At 44.6% G+C, this 20,826-nt stretch overlaps 1 protein-coding gene across 2 annotated transcripts; it reads left to right on the top strand.

Moving 5' to 3' along the window:
• The first annotated feature begins 716 nt into the window (after window positions 1–716).
• LOC134135286 (NLR family CARD domain-containing protein 3-like) lies at window positions 717–20,401 on the top strand. Of its 2 annotated transcripts, none has more exons than XM_062566668.1 (11): window positions 717–823; window positions 6,475–6,597; window positions 6,684–6,827; window positions 7,167–7,280; window positions 9,836–9,911; window positions 10,066–10,270; window positions 10,427–12,227; window positions 12,444–12,617; window positions 15,085–15,258; window positions 17,747–17,793; window positions 17,908–20,401. In XM_062566668.1, exons 2-11 carry the CDS (start codon window positions 6,509–6,511, stop codon window positions 18,492–18,494), a joined length of 3,411 nt encoding a protein of 1,136 aa, XP_062422652.1. In that variant the 5' UTR covers window positions 717–823; window positions 6,475–6,508; the 3' UTR covers window positions 18,495–20,401. The 2 variants fall into 2 exon arrangements, with proteins under 2 accessions (XP_062422652.1, XP_062422651.1); XM_062566667.1 differs by having other exon boundaries at window positions 6,472–6,597.
• The last annotated feature ends 425 nt before the right edge of the window (window positions 20,402–20,826 follow it).

The following is a 20,826-nucleotide window of genomic DNA, read 5'->3' as shown; positions in this document are numbered from 1 at the left end:
GCGTATGAAGGGAAAAGTGTAATAATATTTTGGGACAAACATCTGTCTAATTAGTATGCTTTGTATTTTTAATAGTTATTATTCTATAATTATAATATTTGCCCTATCCTACCTGTCACATGTCTTCCTGTTACTAGACTCGGTTGTTGTTTGTAGACTGGTATGAGATGAAGGGAGGAATCAGTTTGTGTTCTAAATTCAGTCACATTATACAGTGCAGGCTTCTTTACTGGCTATTTCCACCCACAACCCTTTGCACAGCAGATATATGAGCCAGAGGGTTCAAGGTGTCATGTGATGAGGAAGAAGAATCCTGCATGTAACAACAAGTTCTTTGTGGTAAAGGTAAATATTTTGTTATGCAGCTTCTGACTCATGTGGGGAAGTTGTTCCGCCCCAACAGGTTCAACCAGATCCTCAAAGTGGAGTGAAGAATAAAAAACACTCTCAGGTCACACTCTGTTATCTTAGTGATGGTTTTAATTCAATCTAAACTCTTCACAACATTTGTTACAAAGGTTTCTGCTTCATCACATGTTCTCTACTAGTTGAGAGCCTTTGGCCCTGTGAACACAGATCAGACTGAGACTCACTCGACTAGTCAGACTTTGGACTTTGACGGAGACGTGAGGACACGCCCTCTCTGTGAAGGACACGCCCTCTCTGTGAAGGACACGCCCTCTCTGTGAAGGACACGCCCTCTCTGTGAAGTCTCTTCACTCCGTCTGATGGAAGCTAAAGTGAAGCACGGAGCTCCTGTTCTACAGACCTGCTGAGGACAGAAGAGAGCTGCTCACTGAGGACGTTCATGTCTACAAGATCAGTAAGTGGAGCTGTGATTGGTGGAATGACATCATTGATGCTTGTGAACGTGTGATTGTTTAAAGCTGGTTAACAAGATGAGAGAAGCTGCTGTTAGTCTCAATGATGACACTGTGATGAAGAGGAGCTCAGTCTGATCTGAGGTCTGTGAGGACTGTTACTGATGAGGAGGTGAAGGGAGCAGTCGGAGGGGCTTTAGGACCCAGCAGGAACCCTTTTAAACGTGACCTTCAAGAGTCCGTCTTGACCTATTTATGGATGAGTTCATCTATTGCCCCCAAGCTGACCCTCAGAGTCTCCTGGGGGCATTAGAATAAAGAAATCCAGAATAAGTGACAAAGCTTGACTTAGTGTGATGTTAATCGGTTGCATGTTTGCTGAGTCGCGCTGAGAAGGAGGAGCTCAGTGGATCCAGGTGTACGAAGCCGCGCGCAGCATGTTTCTCACCTGCTGATCAGCAACTGATCAAATATATGAGGAGGTGAACCATATAACATGCAAAAAAAGGAATATGGCAGCTGTAATTAAACAGAGAAAAAGTCTGACAGACAACCGCGGACCGACTGAATGTGGAATGATTTAAAAACGTCTGTTTACTGTTGGGGGAGAATTTGTTGAACTACAAATTGTGAGTCTCTCAGCAAGTCTATGTGTGACCTTTCTCGTGACCTAGCTTAGTTCCTGAGGACACGCTGAGACCCACAGATGTCTTGATCCGTATCCTGTTCGTTATCTGTCTTGGATTTAATGATTGATTGGGCGCCATTAAGAAGGGTCAGGGGGGTTGCCTTAAGACATCTGGGGTTTTTTCCTGCTCTCTACTGGGGGTTTGGGGCGGAAGCAACACAGGTCCCTCTCTGAAGGGAATAAAACTCCCATTCCCTCTCTCCTCTTGGTCAGATCTTCCTGCTCCTTTGAAGGAGAAGGAACTATCTTTCTCTATTCAGCTGATTTGAGTCATTTGACTTCTGTCTGTACTTACGGCTTGTGTTGATGATTTCTGTATTCTTTATCATTTTTCTATATTCTAGTAAGTGATAAATACTTAATCATAAAGCGAGTTCAAAATACTTTTCATTTCTCACAAGGCTTCAATCCACAAATGTCCACCACACTTACTAGGAAAGTTGTGTTTCTATATGAATAACATGTAGATTATTTAGCCTAAACTTTGCCTTAAAAGTGAGCAGAGAGAATTAATATTCCTCTGGAAATTAACCCTAAAGACTCATTTCAAACCCTATTCACAATGCAAGAATATGTTTTACAACATGCACTAATCTCTATAAACTAATCTCTAATTCTAAATATCTTCCTAAAATAATGTGCACAGAACAAACAAGACAGGAAAAGATCCTGGGAACAAGTCAAGATAAAATATAAAAACATTTTGCAGGCTGGTAAGTGCCTTAAAAGCACCAGGCTTCACCCTGAGGAAAATATGCCCTTGTTTTAGCTAGCTGACTAGCTAGAAGTTTAGTAAAGCTGATGACGCAAGCAGGAAGCCCCCCGTAGGCCAGACCGTCCCATTTCAGAGACTGCTCGGTTCAGCCTACGCGGTTGTTGAGGACCAGTCCAGTTACAGGCTACAAGGATGCATCATAGCGACTTTGAGACACAGTTTCTGGGCTGTGAGGCCTTCACAAAGCAACTCTAGAGAAGTAATCCTCTCTGTATCAATGTGAAACCTTACATGTGTACTATCCACCTATCACGTAGATGTGCTTTTAGCCTGGTATCTCCCTAATTCATAGGACCTAGAGGGCTGATAGTGATTTGATTTCAGGTGATGTGTGGTATATTGATTTATTTTTTCACCAGTAACATATCAACTGATTTTTACACATCAAAACACTCACAGGGGTTCCCCTTTATCCTGACAAAATTACAGAGTTATTACACTTTTTATCATGGTAGGCCATTTACAGAGCCAAGGCCAAAAAAGGTTGAGTTTTAAATGTAATCTTTCTATATTTAGATGAGAAAAGTTAAAGCTGAACCAGAATTTAATCGGATTTAAACCTTATGTACATATGTTTAATATAATACACACATTATATGTATATGAATATAATATAGATGTAATGACTTGGTTGTTAGGGTGGTGGTGTGCTAGTTGTGGCCTCACAGATGAGAAGGTGCTGGGTTCGACTCTTCCCAGAGGCCTTGCTGTCTGGGTTGTTCTTTGTAGACTCGCTCCAGCTTCCTGATCCCTTGAGGATATATTGACTCCTGAAGCTTTTGTTGAAAGTGCTGGTGTTTTTTTTAAATTACAGTTTGTGTTCTACATTCAGTAGTATTTTACTGTACACAAGCAGGCTTCTTTACTGACCTTTTCCACCCACAATCATTTGCACAGCAGATATATGAGTCAGTTCAACGTGTCATGTGATGAGGAAGTAGAATCCTGCATGTAACAACGTGTCCTTTGTGAGAAGCTGCAGTTTAGTCATAAAGGTAAATGATTAACATTCAGGCCCCAACACGTTCAACCAGATCCTCAAAGTGAAGAATAAAAACATTCTCAGGTCAGACTGGATGTTTTTATTCAATATAAACTCTTCACAACCTTTGTTAGAAAGGTTCCTGCTTCATCACGTGTTCACTAGTCTACATGTAGAAGCTTGCACCTCTAAACTATCCGGTAGCAGCCATAGGGGCACTAGGACCCAGCAGAGACCACAGAGCTCACCTGGGCCTTTGTTCCTTCCTGAAACACACCTGAGAGACTCTGTCTGCTCTCACCTGCTGCTTCAGTCCTTTAAGTCCACAAAGCTTCATGTTCACTTCTTCATCTGCTTTGAACACATTTAGTCACTTTTTTGAGTTTTTGAATGTATTTTCTTTAGTGTTCAGTTAATCTCTCATTGATCACCAGGTTGTAGTCAACTTTTTACTAATTGATCACATGGTGAAGTGAACGATCCCATATCACCATGGTAACCACAGTGTCTCCTATAAGGACAGCTACATGTCATCTTACTGACTTCTGGACTCTGAAGGAGATCAAGAGGAGAAACAGCACAGCTCCATCTGCTGGAGGATGAGTGATAGTGTTCATCTGGTGAAACACTACATTACAGGAGGAGCATTTAAATGACGTCTCTTCACATGTTAACAGGGTTCAAAGAAGGAAAAGGGAAGTTAGTCTTTCTCCAGAAGTCTAGACTATTGGTGGGTGAACTATGAATGTTGAGGTCAGACAGACCTCGACACAAAGCAACGTGACACAAAGCCTCGCGGGAGGGAAATTACTGACTCATCTGCAATTGTTGGAAGAATTCACGTGTTAAGAGGCCCATTTAGAGGGCTGGCTTGTGACCTGCATCAACGTATTTAGAGCATGTTATTAATTGCACAGGAAACGTTTAGGAGAAGAGGGAGACAAGAAGCTTTGGATGGACGGCAGCACAGAAAGAAACAGGAGTTGACATCAATAAATTCACCTTCAGTTCAACAGTTTTGTTACCCACAGCAGCCCCATGGACACGTGCTGATGCAACAAGACAGGCTCACGTGGCCAAAGACCACAGTGACATCAGCTTCTCACTGATGCATCAAAGCTTTTAGGAAACATGGAAGGAGATGCATGTGTTGTTCCTGAATGTGACAGCACGCTGATGAAGACCTCTAAAGGACGAAAGCAGTCTTTCCTTTCTGGTGACCAAATGCAGCTCTCTCATTGGTGTAGAACGATCACGTGACGAGCCGTGCCACCACTCGCGACCAAAGTCCTATTACGCTCTGAAGAAAGTAGTTCTGCATAAAACAATAAAACAAAAGCAATCGACTGGAATTTCAGCGATGAACTTTTTTTGGTAGCTTAGCACGACTCGTTCTTTTTAATGAGGTAAAGATTGTGTAGATGCCAGACTGTGGAGCGGGATGAAACGATGACGGGATTCACCTCCACGCTCCGAACGAGCTGGACCAAGCACCGCCATAAAGAAGAGTCGTAGAAAGTCACCAGTGTTTCACTTTAACATCTTTAAAGTGTCCACAGAGCTGTGAGTATGTCCCCTGATACACAATGTGTGTGTGTGTTTGGGAGTGTTTGGGAGTGTTTGTGTGTTCACGGGCTCTGAACAGTTTCAAAGTTTGTTTTACCGTCTGAACGAGAAACACGGAAGTAAGTTACCGCGTTTCTTCGTTTTTCTGGTTTTAAACCAAAAACGAGTAAACGAAAACTGCTGTTTTCCAGTTTGTGTTAAAAGACGAAAACGAGCGGTTCAGATTCTGAAGAATCTCCTTTTTGTTTTTGACTATAAACCTTCTAGAAGCGCCGCAGCTAAACCGAAACTACGCACTTTTTATTACAGTCAACGCGGCGCCGTCATTGTAACACGGAAGTAACGCCATTTTACAGACGTGCGGAGCGCGGAAAGTGGCGTGTGGAAGCATCGATGTATCGGGTTAGGACCGGGCTGTCAAGTGTCTGTCACTCATTTCGTTCTTTAGTCACGCACTCCCGCCACACATTTTCACGCAAAAAAACAAAGTGGGCTTTGGTTCTGAGCCGCTTTGGTCCTCTCCAACCGTCGGCCGAATCGTCCGCGCGCGCCTTCCCATTCGCGACAGAATGTGACAAAGTTTATTGAAAAGTTGAGAGCCCTGGGTCAGGGTTATAGGATGTGTGTGTAAAATATAATATGTATGTATGTATATTTGCCGCCAAAGGTCTGATCTTTCATTTATTTTCCTAATTTATATTTTCTTAAATCAGACTTTCACCAATATGTTTGAATGTGTGACGAATCAGCTGCTGCTCTCAAGTAAACACAAACCCGTAGTAGACTGCTACCAATCCATGGCCAGTAACCAAAGCCATAAAGTGATGTGCACCTATGTGGACAGTAGTTGCTGTTACGTATTGCTTTGTTTTGGATTTCTTGTAGAGCCACACACACTTATTACAGAAACACACCCACAATAATACACAGTAAAGGAAACTGGAATCATATCTGCCTCTGCATTCTGATCGATGCATCACTGTGGTCACACTTCCTTTAGCCTTTAACCCAAGGGAGCAGAGGGAGGGGCACTAGGACCCAGCAGGGACCACAGAGCTCACCTGGGCCTTTGTTCCTTACTGAAACCCACCTGAGAGACTCTGTCTGCTCTCACCTGCTGCTTCAGTCCTTTAAGTCCACAAAGCTTCATGTTAATTTCTTCATCTGCTTTGAACATATTTAGTCACTTTTTTGAGTGTTTGAATGTATTTTCTTTAGTGTTCAGTTATTCTCTCATTGATCACCAGGTTGTAGTCAACTTTTTACTAACTGATCACATGGTGAAGTGAACCATGCCATATCACCATGGTAACCACAGTGTCTCCAATAAGGACAGCTACATGTCATCTTACTGACTTCTGGACTCTGAAGGAGATCAAGAGGAGAAACAGCACAGCTCCATCTGCTGGAGGATGAGTGATAGTGTTCATCTGGTGAAACACTACATTACAGGAGGAGCATTTAAATGACGTCTCTTCACATGTTAACAGGGTTTAAAGAAGGAAAAATAGTTGGTCTTCCTCCAGAAGTCTAAAGTTTAACAGACAACACAAAGTGTCCCATGAGAGTTTTAGTGTTGAGGTGAATGAGCTCTGTGAGTTTGTCCTGATGAAGATAAATAATGTGTGAGATCTCCCAGCAGGTTGTTGTGAAGGTGTGGAGGTGTGGACTCTGCTATGAATCAGGGTGAGGACCCAGAGGACAGAGTCCCTCCCTCTGAAGCCCCTCTGTGGGGGGGACATGACAGACAGACCAAAGTTCAGAGGTGAGAGGACCATCTCCAACTGTCCTCCACTCGTCTCCATGTCCCAACGTCTTTGACTCACTGACTCTGGTTCTATGTGTGACCAGGACCCATCAGAGACCAGAACCTGATCCTCAATCAGGACCTGATCCTAAACCAGGACCTGGCCCCAGCTGTGTGTCCATGAAGAGTAACTGGTCTATGGATCCTCCTTTGAAATTCAAAGATGTCCGTCCCTCTGCTGATGCAAGGTGAGGGTCTCAGGCTGATGATGAGGTGTTTCTACCAGACTCTCTGGTGGAGGTTCTGGGTTTCTTGCTCCAGGGCCCTTCAGCAGAGTCCAGTGAGGGAGGGCGAGCTCCATGGCGGACTTGGTGAGACCTGATGGGACTAAACCAAACTGACTGGTGAAGAACACAGTGAGCTGTTGATTCTCAGTGGTACCAGTAGACCTAGACCACTACAGGGAGTCATGTGGTCCACATCCAGACCTCATGTCATGGACCTTTACCTTGTTTTGGTCTCTGTGAGGACACCATGTGAGCTGATGGTTCATGATGAGATGATGATGTAATCTGTGTTTCTTTCAGGTCACATTGGCAGAAAGAAAAGTCTCCTGAACCCAGCTGTGTGTCCATGAAGAGTAACTGGTCTATGGATCCTCCTTTGAAATTCAAAGATGGCCGTCCCTCTGCTGATGCAAGGTGAGGGTCTCAGGCTGATGGTGAGGTGTTTCTACCAGACTCTGGGGGAGGTTCTGGGTTTCTTGCTCCAGGGCCCTTCAGCAGAGTCCAGTGAGGGAGGGAGAGCTCCATGGAGGACTTGGTGAGACCATGAAGAGTAGGGTTGGGTATCGTTTGAATTTGAACGATTCCGATTCCTGTAGGGCTGCAACAACAAATCGATGAAATCGATTAAAATCAATTATTAAAAGTGTTTCATTATCGATTCGTTGTGTCGCACGACTATTATGTTTGAGTATTAAGAGAGCTGAGAAAAAAGAGTTGAGCGCTGGCACAAGAAAAAAAGCTCCGCCCAGCAGAGCATTGCTAAGAAAAATGAATAAAAAAGAGCAGAGCAGCGCTGAGGTAGAGGAAAGACCATCGGAGAGACCCGTAATACTGTAATATGCGGAGGAAGAGAAACCAATGCGACTTAAATCCTCCCAGGTATGGGGATATTTCACACTGAAATGGGGGGGGGGGTGCTAGCGGTCTGCAGCGCCAGTCTCATCTTTTTCCGTTCTAATCGCCGCGCTTGACTTCAAGGTGTAACTTTTATTATTGTTCGGTCTGAAACGGCGCGCCCAGTGACGGGTGGTGCAGCAATATTGTTGTTCGGGTGGAAATCAGGAGAAAGGTCGGTCCGGGAGGGCCTTTGAAATTCGTGAGGGTTGACATGTCTGATTGTAAGATATGCAAAGCGACATGGCCTGGCACGGGAGCACCACGGCCATGATTCAGCACCTTAAACGGAAACATGTTGGAAAAATCTAATCAAAATATTTTTTGTGCCTAATCTATTTAATTTGGCAGCTGTAAAGTATACATCATGCGATGTGTGTGTTTTATTTTATTTGCTCACTTAGGGATGTTCAAGGAGCATCTGTTAGTGCAAAACATATTTAGAAAGTGCACAGTCAGTTCTATTTTTCAATAAAGGGTTGGAAATTAATGTTTTTAAATTTTTAATTTTTTTATCCAATTAATCGAACAAATAATCAACAGATTAATTGATTATTAAAATAATGGTTAGTTGCAGCTCTAGATTCCTTGTTTCGATTCCGGTTCCCAGCGATTCTCGATTCTGATTCTTTTAAGAGGCAGGGTCAAAAAAGTTTAAGTTTAAGATATTTTAAATGAGCTAGCTAACCAAGGGTCTTTCTGAAGGAAAAAGTCTGACCTTCTCCAATGTTAATTCTATGAACTTTTTATTAACTTTACTATGAATTTCTAACAGGGCTGTTTTCAACTACAATATAAATATCAAACTATGATCTTGAATATTGTATAAACATTATAAATATATTTTAACAGGGGTACACTTTCCTCCAGAGAGCTTTATTTTTGAAACCTCACAAAAACACATTTACACATGAGTGTATGATACTGCAGGTACTTAAACGTTACCTTGCTCCCACTGATGGACCCTTGATCAGGGACACTTTCGCTGACGGGGGGGTGCTAGCGGTCGGGGGGGTGGGTGATGCTAGCGGTCGGTGCTGGCGGTCGACGCGGGGAGTGCTAGTACAATCTTTTTTTCTTTGCAGCGCCAGCCTCACTGCTCATTTTAACAGAGAGGACAGCTCTGCTCGGGCCACCCGGCACCCGCGCGCGCACACTGGTCTGATACGTCTGTTACGCCAACACTTCTGGTGGTGGCTTCTTCGTTGGTGTTCAGCATTTTCTTTTTCCGGTCGGCGCCGGCGGACTGATAATCGAAACTAGGAATCGAATTTTAAACTTTTGAACGATACCAGGGAAAATCGCAAAGCTAGTCCCGATTCCAATCGATCCTCGATACCCAAGCCTAATGAAGAGTAACCGGTCTAAAGGTGCATTAATTAACTCCAAAGATGGAGGCCGTTCTTATGACCCAGAGTCATACGTTTTTAAACAGATGAAGAACTGTCCTGATCCTGTTATAAATTCATTTTTTAAAGTGTTGTTTCCATGACGATCCATCACGACAGAACTCATTATTTTCATCTAACTGGTCTGTGTGTTTAAGTGTGAATCATTAACTGTAAACATCCTCAGATGTGTAAACAATGTGAGCTAGTTCCTCCACATCAGGATCAGCAGAGGTCACATCTGGAGACCGATGACTGGGACTGATCATGTGATTAGAATTAACTCAGTGCTCTGTGGACCAGCTGACGTGGTCTCTGGACTCCATGCAGAGGTTTGGAGGAAGTGTCGTCAGTAGACTCTGTGAAAAGGTCCAAAGAGCAGTTTCAGAAGGTCTAAGCAGACTTCTAGAGGTCAGGGGACGGACTAACAAGGTTTGGAGTAGTTCCATAAGACTTTGTACCAGATGCAGAGGTCTGGAGACGTTGTTTTTATGACCCACAGAACTAAGAAGAACTAAAACCAGATGAAACTGATGCCTGTCACTCAACTAATAAACTGTCTGTCAGTCTTCAGCATCTGGTTTCCATGGTGATCAATCATCACAGAAGCCAATAGCTTTACCTAATGTTGTCTTGGTGTTGATGGTCCAAACACCATGTGAGCTGATGGTTCATGTTCCTCCACAGAGAGGACCAGGAGAGCTCAGAGGTTCCCACAGAGTCTGCCCAGCAGCATCAAACCCACCTGGACTCCATCTTCATGGTGTGTACATGAACAACTACTTAAACATCTCTCAGTTCACCATCATCTCCATGCTGCACTTTGTAGACCAGTGGATTGTCCATCTGTCCAACATGGACCTGATGGTGGCTTCCATGGTTCTAGTTGGTGTCATTCATGGATTGTTCCGTTCCAGCTGCTGGAGGAGAACATCCTCACTTTTATGAAGAACGAGCTGAAGATGATCCAGAAGGTTTTGAGTTCAGATTACCCAGAATGCTTAGAGGATGAGGAGGTGCTGGATGAAGAGCAGAGGAGGAGCAGAGAGGCATTTGTGAAGATCTCAGTGCACTTCCTGAGGAGAATGAAGCAGGAGGAGCTGGCTGAGCGTCTGCAGAGCAGTAAGATGGTTTCTCTACAGACTTACCGGCTGATGAATGAGACCTTCACTGATGTCTCCAGAGATGGAAAGAATATATTCATGGAGTCATTCTGAGGAAACGACATGTTGAAATCTGTTCTGTGACTCATTGATCTTCTCTGTTGTCTTCATTCAGGACTTCCTGCTGTTTGTCAGCGTGAACTCAAATCCAACCTGAAGAAGAAGTTCCAGTGTGTGTTTGAGGGCATCGCTAAAGCAGGAAACCCAACCCTTCTGAATGAGATCTACACAGAGCTCTACATCACAGAGGGAGGGACTGCAGAGGTCAAGGAAGAACATGAGGTCAGACAGATTGAAACAGCATCCAGGAGACCAGCCAGACCAGAAACAACCATCAGACAAGAAGACCTCCTCAAAGCCTCAGATGGAGGAGAAGAACCAATCAGAACAGTGATGACTAAGGGAGTGGCTGGCATTGGGAAAACAGTCTTAACACAGAAGTTCACTCTGGACTGGGCTGAAGACAAAGACCACCAGGACATACAGTTCACATTTCCATTCACCTTCAGAGAGCTGAATGTGCTGAGAGAGAAGAAGTTCAGCTTGGTGGGACTTGTTCATCACTTCTTCAGTGAAACCAGAGCAGCAGGAATCTGCAGGTTTGAAGAGTTCCAGGTTGTGTTCATCTTTGACGGTCTGGATGAGTGTCGACTTCCTCTGGACTTCCACAACAATGAGATCCTGACTGATGTCACAGAGACCTCCTCAGTGGATGTGCTCCTCACAAACCTCATCAGGGGGAAGCTGCTCCCCTCTGCTCGCCTCTGGATAACCACACGACCTGCAGCAGCCAATCAGATCCCTCCTGAGTGTGTTGGCATGGTGACAGAGGTCAGAGGGTTCACTGACCCCCAGAAGGAGGAGTACTTCAGGAAGAGGTTCAGAGAGGAGGAGCAGGCCACCAGGATCATCTCTCACATCAAGACCTCACGAAGCCTCCACATCATGTGTCACATCCCAGTCTTCTGCTGGATCACTGCTGGAGTTCTGGAGGAGATGTTGAAGACCAGAAAGGGAGGGCAGTTGCCCAAGACCCTGACTGAGATGTACATCCACTTCCTGGTGGTTCAGTCCAAAGTGAAGAAGGTCAAGTACGATGGAGGAGCTGAGACGGATCCACACTGGAGTCCAGAGAGCAGGGAGATGATCGAGTCTCTGGGAAAACTGGCCTTTGATCAGCTGCAGAAAGGTCACCTGATCTTCTATGAATCCGACCTGACAGAGTGTGGCATCGATATCAGAGCAGCCTCAGTGTGCTCAGGAGTGTTCACTCAGATCTTCAGAGAGGAGAGAGGACTGTACCAGGACAAGGTGTTCTGCTTCGTCCATCTGAGTGTTCAGGAGTTTCTGGCTGCTCTTCATGTCCATCTGACCTTCTTCAGCTCTGGTGTCAATCTGCTGTCAGAAGAACAAACAACCTCTCTGGAGTCTAAACGCTATGAACCCAATCCTGAACCAAAGCATCTCTACCAGAGTGCTGTGGACCAGGCCTTAAAGAGTCCTAATGGACACCTGGACTTGTTCCTCCGCTTCCTCCTGGGTCTTTCACTGGAGACCAATCAGAGTCTCCTCCGAGGTCTGCTGACACAGACAGGAAGTTGCTCACAGACCAATCAGGAGACAGCCCAGTACATCAAGGAGAAGATCAGTAGGAATGTGTCTCCAGAGAAAAGCATCAATCTGTTCCACTGTTTGAATGAACTGAATGATGGTTCTCTAGTGGAGGAGATCCAAAGGTCCCTTAGATCAGGACGTCTCTCCACAGATGAACTGTCTCCTGCTCAGTGGTCAGCTCTGGTCTTCATCTTACTGTCATCACAAGAAGATCTGGAGGTGTTTGACCTGAAGAAATACTCTGCTTCAGAGGAGGCTCTTCTGAGGCTGCTGCCAGTGGTCAAAGCCTCCAACAAAGTTCTGTGAGTAAAGACACTTAGATTCATTCATCATGACTTACACATGGTGCCATCTTTCATCCTTATTGTTTCTACATAATTGTTTTGTTTAAAGTAGAATGAAACAATTGTAAACTTTCACTCATCATATTTTTTTTGTACTTACTGATTGTTTTAGTCTAAATCCATCATCAAAGGTGATTTAACTTCAATACTTCTTGTTGTTTTTTGTTTCTTCAGACTCAGTGACTGTAACCTCTCAGAGAGAAGCTGTGAAGTTCTGTCCTCAGTCCTCAGCTCCCAGTCCTCTAGTCTGAGAGAACTGGATCTGAGTAACAACCACCTGCAGGATTCAGGAGTGAAGCTTCTGTGTGATGGACTGAAGAGTCCACACTGTCACCTGGAGACTCTCAGGTCAGGATTCTATCAATGTCCACTTGGTATCTTTATTCACAATAATAGTATATTTGTTATCAGATTGTTGATGTACATTAGTGGATGTGACACCTCTGTAGCCGACAGTATCTCAGTCCTTACTGAATCTTTGAATGGCAATCCTTGCCACCTCCACCATCATCCCTGTTCCCAAGAAGCTTAGGATCACAGGACTGAATGACTACAGGCCCGTCGCACTGACCTCCGTAGTCACGAAGTCCTTTGAACGGCTAGTCCTGTCCCACCTAAAGTGCCTCACCGACCCCCTCCTGGACCCCCTGCAGTTTGCCTACAGAGCCAACAGGTCTGTAGACGATGGTGTCAACATGGCCCTCCACTTCATCCTCCAGCATCTAGACTCCCCAGGAACCTACACCAGGATCCTGTTTGTGGACTTCAGCTCTGCCTTCAACACCATCATCACCATCATCCCGTCTCTGCTGCAGGACAAACTCTCCCAGCTGCACGTGCCCGACTCCACCTGCAAGTGGATCACTGACTTCCTGTCCGACAGGAAGCAGCACGTGAAGCTGGGGAAACACGTCTCAGCCTCTCGGTCCATCAGCACCGGTTCCCCCCCAAGGCTGCGTTCTTTCCCCTCTGCTCTTCTCCCTGTACACCAACAACTGCGCCTCCAGTCACCAGATCGTCAAGCTCCTGAAGTTTGCTGATGACACCACCCTCATTGGACTGATCTCTGGTGGGGACGAGTCCGCCTACAGGTGGGAGTCTGACCACCTGGTGACGTGGTGCAGTGAGAACAACCTGGAGCTTAACGCCCTGAAGACAGTGGAGATGGTCGTGGACTTCAGGAAGAACGCAGCCCCACCTTCCCCCCTCACCCTGGGTGACTCCCCCGTCACTAGGGTTGGGTATCGTTTGAATTTGAGCGATTCTGATTCCGATTCCTTGTTTCGATTCCGGTTCCCAGCGATTCTCGATTCTGATTCTTTTAAGCGGCATGGTAAAAAAAGTTTAAGTTTAAGATATTTTAAAGGAGCTAGCTAACCAAGGGTCTTTCTGAAGGAAATAGTCTGACCTTCTCCAATGTTAATTCTATGAACTTTTTATTAACTTTACTATGAATTTCTAACAGGGCTGTTTTCAACTACAATATAAATATCAAACTATGAACTTGAATATTGTATAAACATTATAAATATATTTTAACAGGGGTACACTTTCCTCCAGAGAGCTTTATTTTTGAAACCTCACAAAAACACATTTACACATGAGTGTATGATACTGCAGGTACTTAAACGTTACCTTGCTCCCACTGATGGACCCTTGGAGCCAGAGGAAGAGGCAGCGCGTCAAAGACAACTCTCCCAACCCCAAATCAGGGACACTTTCGCTGACGGGGGGGTGCTAGCGGTCGACGCGGGGAGTGCTAGTACAATCTTTTCATTCAGCCTCACTGCTCACTTTAACAGAGGACCGCTCCGCTCGGGCCACCCGGCTCCCGCGCGCACTGGTCTGATGCGTCACAAATTCACAACAACCGGGAGTTTTTTTGCAGAGTTTTCGGTTTGTTTCGAGAAGTGTAACCACACTTTGAAACGCCGACGCATGCTACACATGTTCGATCGCGCTGTTACGCCAACACTTCCGGTGGACGCTTCTTCGTTGGTGTTCAGCGGTTTCCATTTCCGGTCGGCGCCGGCGGACTGAGAATCGAAACTAGGAATCGACTTTTAAACTTTTGAACGATACCGGGTAAATCGCAAAGCTAGTCCCGATTCCAATCGATTCTCGATACCCAACTCTACCCGTCACCACTGTGGACTCCTTCCGTTTCCTGGGCTCCATCATCACCAGGACCTCAAGTGGGAGCTGAACATCAGCTCCATCACCAAAAAGGCTCAGCAGAGGATGTTCTTCCTGAGGCAGCTGAAGAAATACAACCTGCCAAAGACGATGATGGTGCACTTCTACACGGCCATCATCGAGTCCATCCTCTGCTACTCCATCACTTCCAGGACTCTGAAGCAGCCAGAAAGATTGCAGCAGACCCCTCCCACCCTGGACAGAACCTGTTTGTGCCCCTTCCATCTGGCAGGAGGCTGAGGTCCATCAGGACTAAGACCTCCCGCCACACCAACAGTTTCTTCCCCTCAACAGTCGGGTTCATCAACAGAGCCGAGTCCCCCCCTGACTGACTGACTCCCATGTACATTCACTTTGTCACTTTCGCTTTAGCTGGTGCACTTTATCTTTATTTCTTAACGTACTAACCCATAGCATATTTTTATTATTTTTTAATCTTATTTCTGCACTACGTTGTCCATTATTGTACTGTCTACTATCATGCGCCAACCGCCAAGTCAAATTCCATGTATGTCTGACATATGATGGCAATAAACGTTTCCTGATTCCTTAAGTGACCTTGCAGCCCTCACAGCTCCCTCAGGTCATGTGACATGTGTGTTGTGTTGTGTGTCTGCAGCCTGTCAGGCTGTCTGATCACAGAGGACGGCTGTGCTTCTCTGGTCTCAGCTCTGAGCTCCAACCCCTCCCACCTCAGAGAACTGGACCTGAGCTACAACCATCCAGGAGACTCAGGGGTGAAGATGCTGTCTGATGGAGTGGAGGATCCTCACTGGAGACTGGAGACTCTCAGGTATGAAGAGGCTGCAGCCACCGACCATCAGTCTGGTGGAGGAGGTAGAGCTGGAGACCTTTTCTCAGCCTGGTTCATATGACCCTGACACCTCGAATTGACCTCTAACCACCAGAGACTCATCAAACTGTCCCATGAGACCATCATTACAGACACAAGTAGTGAGGAACAGTAGCCAGGATGAGCCTGAACAGGGAGGAAGGTTATGAAAGGCTCGTTGAATTGGTGAACGTCGTCACGCTGCCGATTTGTGGGCTCTCATCAAACCACACTTGCTGGTCATCTGCCTCCAGTGTGTGTTGTCCTTTATTCCAGACATTATATATATATATATATATATTAGGGCTGTCAAAAATAGCGCGTTAACGGCGTTAATCAGCTGTTTGTTGTTAATTACGTCAATTTTTTTGACGCATTTCACGCATGCGCAGTGTGACAAATTATTCAGGTCAGTAAAGTGCCTCTTCTTCTAGGGAATGCACTTCATCCTATACAACACATTACTGCCACCTGCAGGCATATGTCAGGCCGTCAGGTTCAGCAAGTCGTTTGCGCCAGAGACCCGCACCCCCCCCCCCCCCTCCCCGTTCTCGCGCAGCAGAACAGAGAAAAAAAGCTCCGCCCAGCAGAGCTTTGCTAAGAGCAGCGCTGAGGTAGAGGACCATCGGAGAGACCCGTAATACTGTTCTGAAACATGCGGAGGAAGAGAAGTCAATGCGATCTAAATCCTCCCAGGTATGGGGATATTTCACACTGAAATGTGGGTGGTAGCGGATTTCTTTGCAGCGCCAGTCGTTCTAATCGCCGCGCTTGACTTCAAGGTGTAACCTTTATTATTGTTCGGTCTGAAACGGCGCGCCCAGTGACGGGTGGTGCAGCAATATTGTTGTTCGGGTGGAAATCGGGAGAAAGGTCGGTCCGGGAGATTTTCGGGAGGGGCTTTGAAACATCGGGAGGGTTGACATGTCTGGTCATGTCTGGTCATCGCAGCCCTGAACCATCAGGAGCACAAACTCACAGCAGAGTGGGATAAACTGCAGAGGCTCGAGACCCTTCTAGAGCCATGCAGGGAAATCAGTCTAACTTATCAAATAACATTGCTTTGATTATTTTCTGAAATGAATTAAAAAATCAAATATCAATAACATGTATTTATGTAAAAAATAATAATGATGATAATAATGATAATTATGTATCTGTGTCCTGTTATTTATCTTTAGTATGCATTTCAGAAAGAAAAAATGGTTAGGATTCAGGTGTGATTAATCATGATTAATCCACTGAAAATTCTGATTAATTTGATTAAAATTTTTAATCATTTGACAGCCCTAATATATATATATATATATTATTAAAAGACAAATAAACAATATGTTCAAATGTCTTGATGGATCATCATAGGAATGTCCGGTGTTTTAAAGGAGTTCTTCACTTGGTTTTGGTGCTTTGCACTGAGAGCCACTTCTCTGGATGATAAGTTGGACTTGTTGAAACTACAGATGACAGTTGGCCACAGACGTTCAGTGAAGAAGCAACAGATGATTGTGGACCTGTTGTGTCAGAGCCCAAAGAGGTTTGTTTAGGACTGGACCAAAGTTCTAGGGGGACTCCTGCTGTGCTCAGTCTGTAGACCCACCTGAGCTGTAACATCTTCACCTGCTGACTACAGGGGATAGAAACCAGAGTTCAGAGAGTGGATGTGAACAGCAGTGTCACAGTCAGACCCTATGGACCTCCAACACAAGGTTTGTGGTGCTGTAGTGATTTCAGGCTACTTTCTCCTTTACATTAGAGAGACAAGTCCATTTCCACACAAGACGTCTCTGGTCAGGACCAAAACTTAATAAGCTAGCTACATTGACACATCTACATTGACCACAGATCAGCTGACTGTGATGGTGAAGAGTTGTGTGGTGGAGATGAACCCACAGAGAATAGTCTCCATCTCTGCAGCTCTACACAGCTGGTTAGCCTCTTTTAGCTCTTAGCTTTGGTTGTGCAGCTCACTTCCTGTTTGGTTCAGTCTCAGTGTTTCCAGCAGCAGCTGCTTTCATCCAACAAGCTGAGATGAAGCCTCAGTTCACCACCTGCAGACACACTGAGTCAGAGACCAGCTGGGGAACGTAGAGGAGCATTTAGCAGCTAGAGACACAGATATTCCCCCCAGGAGGTGGTGGAGACCAAAAACAGAGCTAAGAGAGAATAGTGGACTTCATTCATCAGGTGACAGAGAGTTGTGATCACAGCTTGTTGTCACTGAAGCACAAAGAAACCACTTGATGCAGTTTAAACATTTGATTCACTGAGTGTGAAATGAAAGATGATGGTCAGTAGAATATTGATAATAATAGATGATGAATAAGTGAACATAATGAGCTGTGGTCATCGGCCAATCAGAAGAAGAAGAGGTGGTCCATGTGGACATGAAGGACCAAGCTGTGTGTATGAGAGTGATGTCGTGTCCATGTCTCCATTCTCCTCCTTTCAGGGTGAAGCCTGCTGGAGTCCGATGGATGACACCAGGTCTGAGGAAGTGTAAGTGAGCACTGTGACATCACTCATTCACCTCTGTGATGTCATCATCAAAGTGTCACTAGATGAACACATGATTAATAACTGCAGCTGTATTGTGTCTTGTTCTCTCATCAGATTCCTGTGAACTCACAATCGACACAAACACAGTTCACAGAAACCTCAAACTGTCTGACAACAACAAGAAGGTGACATTTGTGAAGATGGAGGTTCAGTCATACCCTGATCATCCAGACAGATTTGACTACTGGTACCAGCTGCTGTGTAGAACTGGTCTGACTGGTCGCTGTTACTGGGAGGTCGAGTGGAGAGAAAGAGTTTATGTATCAGTGAGTTACAGAGGAATCAAGAGGAAAGGAGACCCTGAAGACTGTTGGTTTGGACACAATGATCAGTCCTGGTGTCTGATCTGCTCTGATGAAAGTTACTCTGTCCGTCACAATAAGACAGAAACACGCATCACCTCCTCCTCCTCCTCTGGTAGAGTAGCAGTGTATGTGGACTGTCCTGCTGGCTCTCTGTCCTTCTACAGAGTCTCCTCTGACTCACTGATCCACCTCCACACCTTCAGCACCACATTCACTGAACCTCTTTATCCTGGGTTTTTTCTCTGGTCTGGTTCTGGTTCCTCAGTGTCTCTGTGTCCTCTTCAGGACGGAGAGTCTCCTCCTGGTGGAGAAGCTTCCTCTCTGCTCACCACATAGTTCAGTCTGTACAGTGTAATGGCAAAATATAATGATGCCATAATGTTTTATTAGATTAATGGTTAAAACCAATCATGACTTTAATTCTGAGGAAGTTCCAAGACCCCAGCTGTGTGGGAACGATCTAAACAGAATAATCTCAAAGCACCTCTCCTCTTTGATCCCATTTGTCTTTGCATAACACCGCTGCGTGGAGGAAGGAGAAGGTGTAAATTTCTTAGGCTATTGTCCTAGATCTAATCAAACATCTGTTGTAAGCACCTTGAGTTTCCCTTCAAGTCTGAGACCTCCTTGCCTGTCTCAAACTCTTTAGCATAACAAAACCAAGGTGTTAACCCCGCCAATGTATAAATATAGCCATGTTCCTCTCAAACATTAAGAAGACGCTTGCCACTGCCTGTCGATGTGTAGCTGTTGCAAACCTCTTCTTCCTTGCAAGAAATAAACAGAAAAATACAACTTTGATTCACAAGAGAGTCCCCCCCCAATAAGAGATATATAGATCTGTATGATAAATTGTCCTTATGTGTGTGTGCTTTATTAGTGCGCACACACATGAATCAAAGCAAGGTCATGTTTCCTCATCCTTTGTATTGATGAAAATAAGTAACATGAATGTGATTCAAATCTTACAAAATCTTTTCAGTGAAATCAAATCTAATTTCTCATAATCAGGTTTTTTCTGAATCTTTTGAAAGTTTCAGCAAAGCTCTGAAGAAAATGTTTAATGACCGATATCATGTGCTTGTGTTTTTATTAACGTTAATATAACAGTACAACGTTTAGTCGTTCCATGTATTTAGATTAACAGGAATATAATGGTATGTTTCTAATAGTTTTTCGCAGTCGCTTTGGTACATTTATCGATTTCTCCTCAACGTTTGCAGAACATCGCGTTCGTTACTCAAAACAATTTGTACGAACAGCAAAACCACACTGAAGACAGTCTGTGGAGTAAATCTCTGGGGGGGGGGGCATGTGGCTGGTGTCATACGCTCCGTCTCTGTACTGAGGACAGTTCCTCATGGGGAGTAGAGTGAGGACCTCCATCAGCAGACCACTGCCTGATGATGTTGGACCGATGGAAACGGACATCGTCCCAAACTATCAGAACTTTGGAAGGTCATCTCCAGTGTGACCCCCCCCCCCCCCCCCCCCCTTGTTCAGGGATGAGTGTTAAAAGGCCCATAAAATGTGTCTCTTCTCATCACGTGTCCTCGGACTCTTCTTCCTCTTCCTCTTCTCTGGCTGTCGTCCTTCATCGTCAGACTCGTCCTGTTTGAGATGCACCTTCGTTAAAGTCCAGATTCACCTCGACATGAAGAGCAGCATCAGAATCCTTTGGATGAACAAAGCGTTTAAACTGGTTCAAAGAAATGAGAAACTGCTTCTTTGATGTGAACAAGGGAAACAACCATGTGAAGATGAAAATGTTGAAAAGTTTCTGATCAGAAAAACGTACCAAAGCGACTTAGAAAAACTAATAAATGACTTTTATTGGACACATGGTCCTGGACCAGAAGAGTCACCTGAGATTAAACCAGTAAATAATAATTTGTTGTAATATTTTATCTAAGTAGAGGAAATGTTTCTGAGGTGGGAGGAGGCTGTAAATATGATTAATGATCTCAATACGTATCACATGGGGAATATAATAAAGACAAAATTACACCAACAGAGTTCATCTCTTTGTGATTTATAACATGAACAATAATTAGAATCAAGTGCTTTAACTCAACTCTCTTCACTCTCTCACACTTTAATGCCTTTAATATGCATCCATCACAAAAATAAGATTAAAGTAAAAAGTCAAAAAAATAAAATGTGAACATGTGTATAACGTTGTATTTCAGTGCGTAACTTGTGTCTCTGCGACTACTCAGTATAATAAATCAGACTGGACTTCACGTCGCTTGGTTTGCTTGATGTTCTGCACTCAATGTTTACATGTACATGAAGTGCTACCTGGTCCAGGTGAAGTGGCTACAGGTGTTTTACCCACAATCCCCAGCGGCGATGCGTTCCTTCATGATGGAGACTTTAAACCTTCGAGCTGCACTCTTCTCCAATACCACGCCATGAATATTTTTCTTCTGAAGACGAAATCTTACAAGTAATAACTTTAGAAAGTGTGTATTTCAGACACAGCGACGTCCACACACATTATTTATGATTATATTTATTATTGAAATATCTACCAATATTAATCAGGTTAAATGTTCCAGAAGCTTTTAGAGAATTTCTTTTTGTATTCAAGATTTATTAATTTATTATATGTGTGTGTGTGTTTTAAAGAGAGAAGCAGCAACACAAACAGACAATGAATTCATTC

The sequence above is a fragment of the Pungitius pungitius genome, chromosome 13 (genome assembly GCF_949316345.1).
Source record: "Pungitius pungitius chromosome 13, fPunPun2.1, whole genome shotgun sequence".
NCBI lineage: Eukaryota > Metazoa > Chordata > Actinopteri > Perciformes > Gasterosteidae > Pungitius > Pungitius pungitius.
Note: the sequence above shows the minus strand (reverse complement) of the source record. Positions and strands in the feature narration are given on the sequence as shown.